Genomic DNA, 12140 nt, shown 5'->3' with positions numbered 1-12140 from the left:
TGCTAAACCCAAGGATTGCATCTTTCCTCTGCCATCTATCAGAAAACAGCCTGGTCGGTTCTTGCTCCAATTGTTGAACCACAGGAAGTTTGGACAAATTGGGTTCTGTGAGAACTTCGTCACAAAATCTGGTGCAAGATTTAAGATGTACTTTTTTTGCATTTGAAAATCATTTCTTCCCCACTAGGAATAAATATAAGAAATGGCATACTTCCAAATCCAGGCAAGGATTTCATTCCATCTAACCCATGGTCTAGTTCTGGTTTGTCTGGAAAATCTTCAGGGACAGTATCGGTAATCAGCAAAATAAATTCAGGTGAGTAGTGATTATTACTTCCTAAATGACAAGAGGCAAATTCTCTGAATGTGGCAGGGCGGGTACAGAGAGACAAGCTGTGGAAACGAAAGTTTTCTGGTGTGGAAACCCAGGGCCCCTTTTCCAGGCCTTTAATCCTGTCTCTTTCTTAGCAGCAGGCTCTGGGGACCCAGCCAGCTGCTTCAGGGTCTGCCTTCAGGAGGGGGGGTGGGGGGGGGGGGCTCGTCTGACTTCCCGAGGCCCTGCCCTGCTGGCCATCCACCTCAGCCCCATCCGCCTTTATCCAGCTCGTCCCCTCCCTCTGATGACCCAGAGCCCCCCAGCCCCTTCTGGTTGGAAGGTGGACAGTTCAGAAGGCCATCCTCATTTTTTTTTTTTAAATGAGTAAGTGAATTTCATAAGCCTTCCAGGCTGGCTAACCCCGTTCCCAGCAGACCAGTCCACCAAGTCATTTTCTCTCACTCAGGCAACCCTGCCACATGCTGCTTCCCTTTCCACATTGTCAGGTAAACATCTGGGCATCACTTCTCCTGGCTTTATCCGTTATGTGTTCATTTATTTTGAGAAACCCAAAAAAGAACAAAATGATGCATCAACCTCCACATACTCCCCACCAACTCAAGGAATCAAAGTTGGCAAATACACACGAAGCCCACTCTCTAGGCCTTCTTACCCTTTCTCTCTTCCCCTCTCCTGATTTGGGTGTTAATTGTTTCTATGCATTTTTAAAGGATACATGAAATACATAGTATGTTTTTGCATGTTCAAAAATTAATGTGAACATAATTCTGGATGTATATTGTGATGTAGCAATCACACATATATGTAAGATACATAACATTATATACTGTATAACATATATAATATATATAACTGTGCCACACCATGATTTTATTACTTTTACTGGATCATAATTTATTTACTCTTTTCTTCTTGATGAGTGTGTAAACTGTGAACAATCTTTGCTATTAGAGCGCCGAAGGAACCTTGTTGGACCCCATTGTTGTGCACCTGTGTGAAGGTTCCTCTGGGTATAAATGTAAACATGTTCAGTTAAAGGGTGTGCTCATCTTTGACTTTACAGATGTTGCCAAATTGCTCTCCAGCAGGGTCTGGGAGTTGTGCTGTATCCTTGATGCCACTTGGTACTGTCAAGATTGCAAAATGTGTGCTGATGTGATGGGCGTGAAATGGCATCTTGTGGCGTAAACTTGCATGCCTCGTGTACTAATGAAGTTGAGCATCTTCTCTTGTGTTTATTGGCTATATGCTTTTTCCCTTTTGGGACCTGTTCAAATTCTCTTCCCACTTTTTTTTTTTTTTTTCCATATCTATTCACCAAAAATGCAAAATGTGCTCTAGCATAATACAACTCCTCACACCTGCATTGCCACTCTGCCTTAACTAAGCAGTTGCTAGGAACACTGAGTTGTGAAGACACACAGCAACTCTACCATAAATTCCCTCTTTTCCTACTGGCTGTAACTCCCATTTGTATAATGGCCCATAATAACATTTGTCATTGTTCTGTGTGTACCTTAAGTCTTAGTGATAAGGCTTCTAGATATCCATTCATCCATCTGATGTGTATTGATTACTGGCTATCTATAAAGCATCCTGTTGAGCTCCTAGAATAACTAAGATGAGTAGCATACAGTTCCAGCCGTTAAAGCAGTCTCAATAGAAAAGCACCATAAGAAGTGAATATATTTAATATAATGTAATAATCATTAACTTTTCTGATTACAGACAATAACGTTTAGTGTAGAATTATTTGTAATTGCTAAATAATTAAGACAATCTGTGTGCCGATCAGTAAGAGGCTGGCTAAATTAATTATTGCTTAGCTGTATTCTAGAATTTGTATATACTGAGGAAGGATAACTGTTCTGTGTTATGGAATGAAAAAAACACAGATTTCAGAACAGGCTAAACCTATTATCCCAAAAAAGAAAGAAGACTGCGCATTTCCTTTTTCTTAACCAACCAGCCAACCAACTGGACTTGGTGTGGGTGCAGGCTATAGGAGAGGCACTGCCTTTGCTGTCCCTCTCCCCAGTCTTTCCAACAGTGTGCTGTGGGGGAGTGCTCTGCTCGGAATTCACTGTTCTTATCATACTTCCCTGTAAAAGTAAGGTCCCAGTTCTGTATTGTTCCGCACCTGTTTAACCCTGTTGATGTTACATGCACGTGTCTTTGTGTAGTAATGAGCTTTTGCCTTTGTGTATCAGTTGGTTCCGGCTCTACAAGTTCTAGTGGACTGACTGGAAACTATATCCCCTCCTTTCTAAAAAAAGAAGTTGGTTCTGCTATGCAGAGGGTACACTTGGCACCTATTCCAGACCCTTCCCCTGGTAAGTTCTATTTCAGATCATTCATGACTCAATGCAGCAGGTGGTTATGGAGTAGCTGCTTTGTGCCAGGCCCGGTGTCTGCTGCCATGGTGCCAGGATCCACCAGTGAAGGAGACAGACAGGATGCCCTGTCCCATGAACTTGCACTCTACAGACAACCGAATCAGATGCTCACCAATGCTAGGGAGAAAAATAAAGTTAGGCAGGGTATAGGGAATGTGGAGGTTGGAGTGTGCATTTTTTTTTTTTTTTTTTTTTTCGAGAGAGAGAACATGAGCCGGGGAGAGGGGCAGAGAGGGGGAGAGAGACAGAGACAGAGAAGGAGAGAGAGAGAATGTTAAGCAGACTCTATACTCAGGGGCTCAATCCACGACCCTGGGATCATGACCTGAGCCAAAATCAAGAGTCAGACTCTCAACCAGCTGAGCCACCCTGGCACCTCTGGAGTCTGTATTTTTTAAAGAGCATAGCCCAAAGAAGACCTCACCGCAAAGGAGATGTGGAGTGAAGGTGTGAAAGAGGTGAGTGAGCCACCCAGTCAGTGAGGGTGAGACTGTCCCCAGCACGGGGTTCCTAGTGCACGGGCCTGGAGGCAGGAGAGCCCAGGCCTGTTCAAGCAAGAGCAAGGAGGCAGAGGACAGGGGTGACATGAATGATGGAGGGGAGTGGGCAAGAGAGAGGGGTGACAGGAGACCGGGTGGTATGAGGCCCTGCAGGCTACCGTAAGCGTTCTGTCATTCACCGTGAATGACATGGAAGAGCCACTGGAGGGTCTCGAGCAGAGGCGTGGGATGATCGGACTTCCATCTTCCAGCCTCACTGCAGTGCTGGCTGTCACTAGACTGAAAGTGGGAAACAAGTTTGGAAGCAGGGAAGCAAACCGGCTGCTGCCATGATCCAGGCAAGGAATGGTGGGCCAGAGTGCTAGGAGCTGAGCTGGTCTGGCTCGGAGTACATATGGAAGGTAGAGCCAGGAGCATTTGCTGACCAATGACAAGTGGGATGTGAAAAAAAGGGAGGGGTCAGGATTGACACCAGTATTTTTGGCCTGACAACTATAGAGTGTCGTCGTCCTTGACTGAGAGAGGGAAGACTGTAAGACGCAGGCCGGTGCTTCTCTTGGACTCTCATTTTCCGATATTTTGTCGCCAAGATGCACTTACTTGCTTTGTTTGCATGAGTCCCCACATCAGTCAGACCTGCCTTCCTCTCTATTGCAGGCTATTCTTCCCTGAAGGCCGTGAGACCTCATCCTGGGCGACCTTTTTTCCACACCCAGCCTAGAAGCACTCCCGGGTTGATGCCCCGGCCTCCGGCTGCCCAGCCAGTGCATGGCCGGACGGACTGGGCTTCTAAGTACGCGTCTCGGCGATGACTGTGCCGAAGCTTCTGGGGGTGCAGGAAAGCAGGACACGGTCCCTCCACCAACTGGTGTTCTGCTGGCAAGAAGCTTGCGGATGGTGTAAAAGCAAACCAACACTTTATAGTTGTTCTTCTGAACGAAGACATTTCAATATTCTTTAAAAAAAATTTTTTTAAATATTGATTTGAACGCAGTACCCTTTTTTTGTACAAAATTATTTTATTCTAAAACTGGGTCCCATTATTTTCTTAAACAGCGGCATTTTGTATATATGGATTATGTTTTAGCATTTTATACAGTCAACTTTGTAATGAACTTTTTAAAAATTAATTGACTTTCCTTTGGGGTTCCAGATAATATTTTATACAGATTTTTAAAAATTTAATAATATTGATGCATTATTGCAACAGGGGTGCAATTTAAGGCTACATGATAGAGGGTTATTTACTCAATGCGTGCAGATATTTGTGAAGTGGTTAAATTTTAAATGTGGCACATTGGCACTTCAGGCTCTCTTGGACCAGTGTCAGCCCTAGAGAAATGATCTTCTGCTTTTCTCAATATCATGTTATTCGTTTGACTTTTTTGATACCACTGTGTTGTTCTGAAAGTACCATTATGCAGTTCATTTCATTTTGTGTTTCCCAAATGAAAGAACTCTTAAGTAAATATTTTTTGAAATGTTTACAACAACGCTTTACGGTGGTTGGAGATAAGCGAATGAAACCGAGCTTTACCACGCTAGGCCGTCATATTCTATTTTTCTTCTATTTTTGAAATCAAACTGTGTAAGTTCCCACAGAAGGGAAGCTTTTCAGGCCAACAGGTTTTTAACATAAAGGTTAACACAGTCAGTTAAACTTAGATCCCTGCCAGGATGCATGACCAAAAAGCTAAGTTTCAAAGCAGCAGAAGGGTTTTTTATTATAATAAGTGATCAGATTTTGCATTCAGCTTAGTTCTCCAGGCCTGGCTAGGAACAAACAATGAATAATCTTCTGTCCTAGCTAAACTCTCAGGGCACGTTGGGGAGCAGGAACTTACCTGGGAAGTCACGGTTACCATGATGTTAGTGTCCATAGCGTGCCACATTTGAACTCTTAACCCTTGTGTAGCTTCTTCACACAGTGGGAACTCTATTTGTTGGGCAGAGGCTGTTCCATTGAGAGGAATGTTTACAGCAATTTTGAAAATGACAAAGCTAGTTTGGAGACAGAAAAAGACAAAAGGTCCACTCTTCATCCATCTCTGTAGGGCATTGTGCCTCCACCCATGGTTACCTGAAAGGCAGGAGGGAAGGTCTCCGCCGGTGAACAAGATACAAACTCAATAGCGCATTGACTCACATTCTGCCAAGCTACTCTTATTTGGTTCCAGGTTCCAACGTATAGCAAATTGAGCCACGTGAAGTTGTCATTTCTGTAGGTTAAAAAGATACATTGCAGTGAATATTGGCACTTTGATTTGATTCAACCCAATAAGTTGGTAAATGACTGCTTTGACGTATTAGTAACGTGTTGCAGCCTGAACAAATTGCCATGGCTCCCGAAGAGCCCTAATCTAAATCACGGAGTAATTTTTGCTTTGGAGAATCTGGCTCAAAAATGTACTTGACCAAGCACTATGATCCCTAGGGGCACAAGAAAAGCACATGATGGATGTGGATTTGGTAGGTAATATTTTCTGTTCACAAACTGGCAGCAAAGCTTCAGAAAACAAATATGTATATGTAAGCACAACTTGAAGCTGAATTCACTTCTGTATTATATGCTCAATTCATTATCTAAAGCAACAGAAAGTGTGTTTTCAGAGATGAGTCCTTTACTGCAATTAATATTTATTTTCCCTTTCTGTATTATGTATAAAAAGTAAGTGAATCTGTAACCTGATCCAGCTTGCTGGAAAGCTGGTTTTAAATTGTACATACCTCTTAGAGAAGCTAATGGATTGTGAATATCATATGTGTGGCCCTCTAGCTTATGTTAAGGTCATTACATTTTTTAAATTAAAAAACCTAGTTACCTGGTTGTTACACATTATAAACTTGTTTTTCTAATATTTTTGTGGGCCCAAACTCAGAAAATATCTCCGTTTTCATCCTCTTACGTTTTCCTTTATTTGTGAGTAAACAACTCCCCTTAGGAAGCTGAACATGTTTATCCACGTGAAAGTTGAGCAGCAGATGTGCGGTTTAGAAAAACAGAAGACTGAAAAAGCAATGTGAATTCTAAAGAACTAGCAAAATCCTAGGAAGTTCTCTTTTTTTCCCCTGAAATGGATAAAGGGCAGATGTGTATACAAGCTGTTTACTATAAAAGGGAATAGTGACCATTTTTTGGTAAGTGAAAATCACATGCTACCTGGTACATCTATTTTTTTTCACTGTACCTATTCGTGACTATACCTCATTTCCAGTCAGAAAGATTTTTGGGATGTTAGGAAATGGTACAAGGACAGCTCTCACTCCAAGCCCAAAGGTCCAGTGATGGTGGTATGCCAAGGGGTACATGTGTAAACTGCAAGGCAAGCTTCCTGGGCATAAAAACTACTCTTGGTATGATTGTTCATCTGACAATAAAATTCCATTAATCACTAAGCACTCACCCAGCTTATGTATGATAGGGTTTAAGTAGGAAGAAAATTGATTTTCAAACAGTTTTTTAGATACATCTCATATATAAAGCCTAAAGGACTATATACTTCTAACAAATTAACACTGTGTCATCTTCTGACGTTATCAAAAATTGAATAAAATCAAGGTAATGCCTAAGTACAAACACCAGTACCACTAGAGTTCATGGGCACCACCTTTTCTCATGAAGTAGCATTTCCCTACCATCAAGCCATTGTTCTGTGCCATTTAGGAGAGAAAAAGAGTGCAGCCTGTATGTTCCAGCTCAGTGTATGACCAAAAGCAATATGTTTATAAGAAAATGTTTGACATGCTAATTATTTTATATCATTTAAAGCATACTGTAGCAAATTGTTTGTTTAATATATGTGGTTAATTTTTAGAATGATTTTTACAATATCCAACCAAAGTACTGTATTTTATATAACTTATTGTGAGGACCTTCTCATGGAAACCATTCAGAAGACAAACTGGAGGCAAGCATCGCATTAATCTGTATTATCAGTTTCTTATGGACACTGTGCTAATGTGAATTTGAGATGACCCAAACAGTCTTCTGATCTCAGATATCTTAGTACCGATAGCAGTTTAGTCACCTGATTTGATTACAAGGGAATCACTGAGAATATATTTATTTATAAAGCAAATATTCATAATGATGAGAAGATAGAAGGACAGAAAACCACTGAAACAAGCCCCTTCTGAAATAAAATGTTGCTTTTTGAATAGTTTGTCCTAAAGTGTTTAAAAATGTTAACTTTATGTAAGGAAAATTCTCCAAATAAAGTTACAGTTTAAGAAAAAAAAAATGAATGTTCTGTTTTTATTTTCGTTATTCTTCCATCAAAGGATAACATTAGGGGGCGCCTGGGTGGCTCAGTCATTTGAGCGTCCCACTCTTGATTTTGGCTCAGGTCATGATCCCAGGGTCAGGAGATTGAGCCCCAAATCGGGCTCTGCACGGAGCTTGGAGCCTGCTTGGGATTCTCTCTCTTGCTCTCTCTCTACCCCTCCCCCGCTTCTAAAATTGAAAAAAAAAAAAAAAAGATAAGTGTTTCCTAATGTGGAATTTTGACATTTTATAACTTCTCCTTAATGCTTAGCGCAGTGTTCCTGCCATGAAATTGGAAGCATACGCTTAGAGCAGCAGTGTGCAGAGTTATCCTACAATCTGGAGACTTTCATTTTTGTATTTATTTTTTTGGAGGCTTTTAAATTTAGCATTTAGCAAGTTAGGTGAGTAGGAATATATATATATATAAAAAAGGAGGTGGAAACAATTTCTTGTTGCCGATTTTGTCATTCAGCATGATTAATATTTACCTTGTATGATTTTAGCTTTTCACAGCATACTCCTATGTACAATATAAACCTTCCAAAGAAACTCATCACTTTGTGAATTACGTACCAGATTCCACTGGGAATTCATTTCCCAAACACTCTTTGAATCCTTGAAAGAATTTTTTAAGAACGTGGTTTACAAAACATGAATTGCTGAATCCCAGAGCGTGCCCCTCCCATCAGAACACTGCTAACCAGTGGAGCTCAACTGACACTGAGCTCAGCTGGTCCATGCCCAGGCAAGAAGCTGAATCACAGCCCTATCTGCTGTGGACCATCTCCCAGCGCCATCTGCCCAGGAGGGCTGGCAATGACTCTTGGAGGCTGTGTGGCCCAGCAGCATCCAAGCTAAGAGGTGGCTGAATAGAGCTGATCCCCTACAAGAGCAAAGCCAGTATCAGGTGCAGAGTATTATGCTAGCACAGGCAGGGGGATTGATTCACAGCCAAGGCTGAGGGTAGCTCCTGGCTCCTCCTAACCTGAGAGCCAGTTTGGGGAAATTGACTGTAGCCTGGAGCAGTCCCTCCCCCTCCCACCCAGGCACGAGAGCTGAGACCTGGCCCTACTAGCTGTAGAGAGTGTCTTCTGGGCCCATCTGACCATAAGGGCTGGCAAAAACACCTGGAAGCCAGCAGTACACAAGCCTAGAAGCAGACAGAGCCTACAGTTTGCAGAGCAAAGCCAGTGGACCTGTTTGGTCAGGGAACTGGGGTGTGGGTGGGCTTGAATTAAGACGACAATAAAGAGCTTTACCAGCTTTATTTATTTGTTTTTTAATGTTTTTATTTATTTTTGAGACAGGGAGAGACAGAGCATGAACAGGGGAGGGGCAGAGAGAGGGAGACACAGAATCTGAAACAGGCTCCAGCCTCTGAGCTGTCAGCACAGAGCCCGACGCGGGGCTTGAACTCACGGACCGCAAGATCATGACCTGAGCCGAAGTCGGCCGCTCAACTGACTGAGCCACCCAGGCACCCTGAGCTTTACCAGCTTTAGATGTGCTTCTCCTTGCTGTACCCAGGCAGGGAATCTGATTCATAGTTCTGCTCATCACTGAATACAGGCTTCAGGGTATCCAATGAGGGAACATAACCAGAGCACACACGGAGAACTGTGTCGCCCATTCAACAGTCCCACGTATGGTGACACTTGAGCACAGAGCACAGCCATGGTTTTCTGCATCTGCAGAACAAAACCAATGGCCTTACTTAACCACAAAATTCAGTGCACATTCTGGCTTGATTTGGGTCCGCAAACAATGAGATATAGATCCTGGTTCTGTCCTGCTATCCTGCTAAGGCAAGGAAGTTAATTCATAGACACATCTATTACTGAATATAGTCCCCAGTCCTGACCATCTAGCAAGCCTCACCAGAGAAGTCAGGCAACTGCGGAGCCCATCCTACAGCCTCACTTAGGGAGGGAACCAAGCCAGCAGTCCTAGCCAACTGTTCACAGCCAGTGGCACATTCTCCCATCCCCATCCTCAGAGCTTGAACAGTTGCCTCACCCAAAAATAGACCATAATAGTAGGCCTCTTCTGTCCAAAGACATTACCAGCAGATACACCCAGAAACCCAAACTGAGCTGACTGGTGAAGAACTGTCTCTCCTAAGGAAAATCTATAAAGTCTGGAAGAGGAGCCCCATTACTCAAATACACAGATACCAATGTAAGGAATCAAGGGTCCCAAAAAAGTCAAGTAAATATGAAACCACCAAAGGAAACTAATAAAGCTTCGAGTACTGACCCTAAGGAAATGGAAAACTATGAACTGTCCGATGAAGAATTCAGAATAATACTCTTAAGAAATTTTAGTGAACTCTAAGAAAACACAGACAACTAAACGAAATTAGGAAAACAATACATGAAAAATAATGAGAAGTTCAACAAGGAAATAGCAACCATCAAAAAAAAAAAAAAAGAAAGAAAAGAAAACCCACAAAAAAACCCCACCAAACCCTAGAAATCCTAGAGTTGAAAAATACAATAACTGAACTGAAGAATTCATCAGTTTCAAAAGTAGACTTGACCATGTAGAAGAATCAGCGACCTGGAGGATGAAACACTGGAAATAACCCAGTCAGAGGAGCAAAAGGAAAAAAAGAATGAAAGAGTGAAGAAAGCCTACCAGGATTATGGGACACCATGAGTTATGGGACACACTATGAAACAGTATTCATACTATGGGATTTCTAGAAGGAGAAGAGAAAGAGAAAGGGACAGAAAGTATATTTAAAGCAATAATGCTGGAAACTTCCCAAACCTGGGGAGAGAAGTAGACATCCAGATCCATCAGGACCAAAAGACTCTAAATAGGTTAAACCCAAAAAGGGCTACACCAAGACACATTATAATTAAATTGTCAAAAGTTAAAGACAAAGAAAGAATTAAAGAGAGGTTACATATGAGAGAACCCTGATAAGACTACTGGTGGATTTCTCAATAGAAATTCTTCAGGCTAGGAGAGAACGAGATGACATATCCAAAATATTGGAAGAAAATAACTGTCAGCCCCAAATTCTCTAGTTAGGGAAGCTGTCCTTTGGAAATGAAGGGGGGGATAAAGACTTCGCTGAACAAACTAAAGCAGAGGGATTCATTATCATCAGACCTGCCTTATGAAGGAAGCTAAGATTTCTTTGAGTGAAAGTAAAAGAACCCTAATTAACATCATAAAAACATGAAAAGATAGCATAAATCTCACTGGTAATGATAAATATGTAGTCATAGTTAGATTCTGCTATATAATCATAGTGATGCATAATTCACATAAATCTCTAGTTTAAAAGTTAAAAACAAAAACAAATGTAATCAAAATAACCGTAACTGCAATAATCTGCTATTAGTCGCACAATATAAAAAAACATGTAAATTGTAACAACAATAACCTAAAATGTGAAGGGGGGAGAAAAGTACTAGTGTAAAGCTTAAAGATTCTATTAATTAGATAATAGATAATATCTATTAATTAGATAAGCACCCAACTCTTGATTTCAGCTAAGGTTATGATCTCACAGTTCGAACTGTGAGGTTGAGCTCTGCGTCAGGCTCTGGGCTGACCTCACAGAGTTGGCTTGGGATTCTCTCTCCTCTTTCTCTCTCCAAATAAATAAATAAACTCAGGAAAAAAAGAATTCTATTGGTTAGCTGTTATCGGCTTAAGATATGTAAGTTACCAGTTTGTGTAAGCTTCCTGGTAACCACAAGGGAAAATCCTGCTGTCATTCCACAAAAGAAAAAGATAAAGAAGTCAAAACATACTGATACCAAAGACATCAAAGCACAAAAACAGACAGCAGGATAAGAAACAAGGAATAATGGATCTATAAAACAATCTGAAAACAATGAACAAAATGGCAATTAGTAAGTCCTTAACTATCAACAGCTACTTTACTGTAGAGGGGATAAATTCTCCAGTTAAAGGAGACATAGCATGACTGAATGGGTAAACACACACACACACACACACACACACACACCCCAATTCAATAATACGCTGCCTGCAATAGACTTACTTCAGCCTTAAAGACACACAGAGGCTGAGAGTGAAGGGATGGAAAAAGACATTCCAAGTGAATGGTAACAACAATAAACGACAAAAATCAGAGGTAGCTACACTTATATCAGACAAAATGGACCTTGAACTAAAAATGGTAAAAAGAGAAAAAAGGTCATTATATAATAATAAAGGGGTCAATACATCAAGAAGATATAACAAATGTAAATATTTATGCACCCAGCATAGGAACACCTAAATATATAAGGCAAAAACTAATGTTGCAGGATTCTTTACCACAATACCCTGGATTCATTGTCTTGCCACTTCGAAGAATGAAGAGGTGGACACAAAATGAGCAGCAGGCAAAAGTTTATTAGAGTATAAATTAGAAAGTAAGAATAGTAGGAAAGTTCTCTTTACAGAGAGGGGACACTAGAAAGTGAATGCCTGCTGACAATAAGCTAGGGTCCTTGTTTTATAAGGTTCTGGTCGTGCCCCACCCCCCATCCCTCCCCCTTGTTCCTTCTCAGGTTCCACCCTTATTGACCTTATAGTTCTAGGTGCTGGGTTGTCCATTCCTGATTGGCTCATTTCCATTGGTGGTCTATGCCATACTTAGGTCTTTTGTCAAA

General features: G+C 41.4%; 1 protein-coding gene across 2 annotated transcripts in view; it reads left to right on the top strand.

Moving 5' to 3' along the window:
- CILK1 (ciliogenesis associated kinase 1) overlaps positions 1-6791 on the top strand; it is a 36405-nt gene extending 29614 nt beyond the window's left edge. The window contains exons 11-14 of one of the 2 annotated variants that reach the window (XR_009605036.3): positions 188-316; positions 1401-1461; positions 2548-2670; positions 3891-4003. Coding sequence is in view for 1 of the 2 variants with exons in the window: in XM_060615739.3 (XP_060471722.3) it covers positions 188-316; positions 2548-2670; positions 3891-4045 (407 nt within the window). In the remaining variant the exon portion in view is untranslated. Of the gene's footprint in view, positions 1-187; positions 317-1400; positions 1462-2547; positions 2671-3890 lie in introns of both variants that reach the window. The other variant, XM_060615739.3, reaches the window with a different exon arrangement.
- The last annotated feature ends 5349 nt before the right edge of the window (positions 6792-12140 follow it).

This window comes from Panthera onca, chromosome B2 (assembly GCF_046562875.1).
Source record: "Panthera onca isolate mPanOnc1 chromosome B2, mPanOnc1 haplotype 2, whole genome shotgun sequence".
NCBI lineage: Eukaryota > Metazoa > Chordata > Mammalia > Carnivora > Felidae > Panthera > Panthera onca.
The sequence above is the reverse complement of the archived record's forward strand: the minus strand, read 5'-3'. Positions and strand labels throughout refer to the sequence as shown.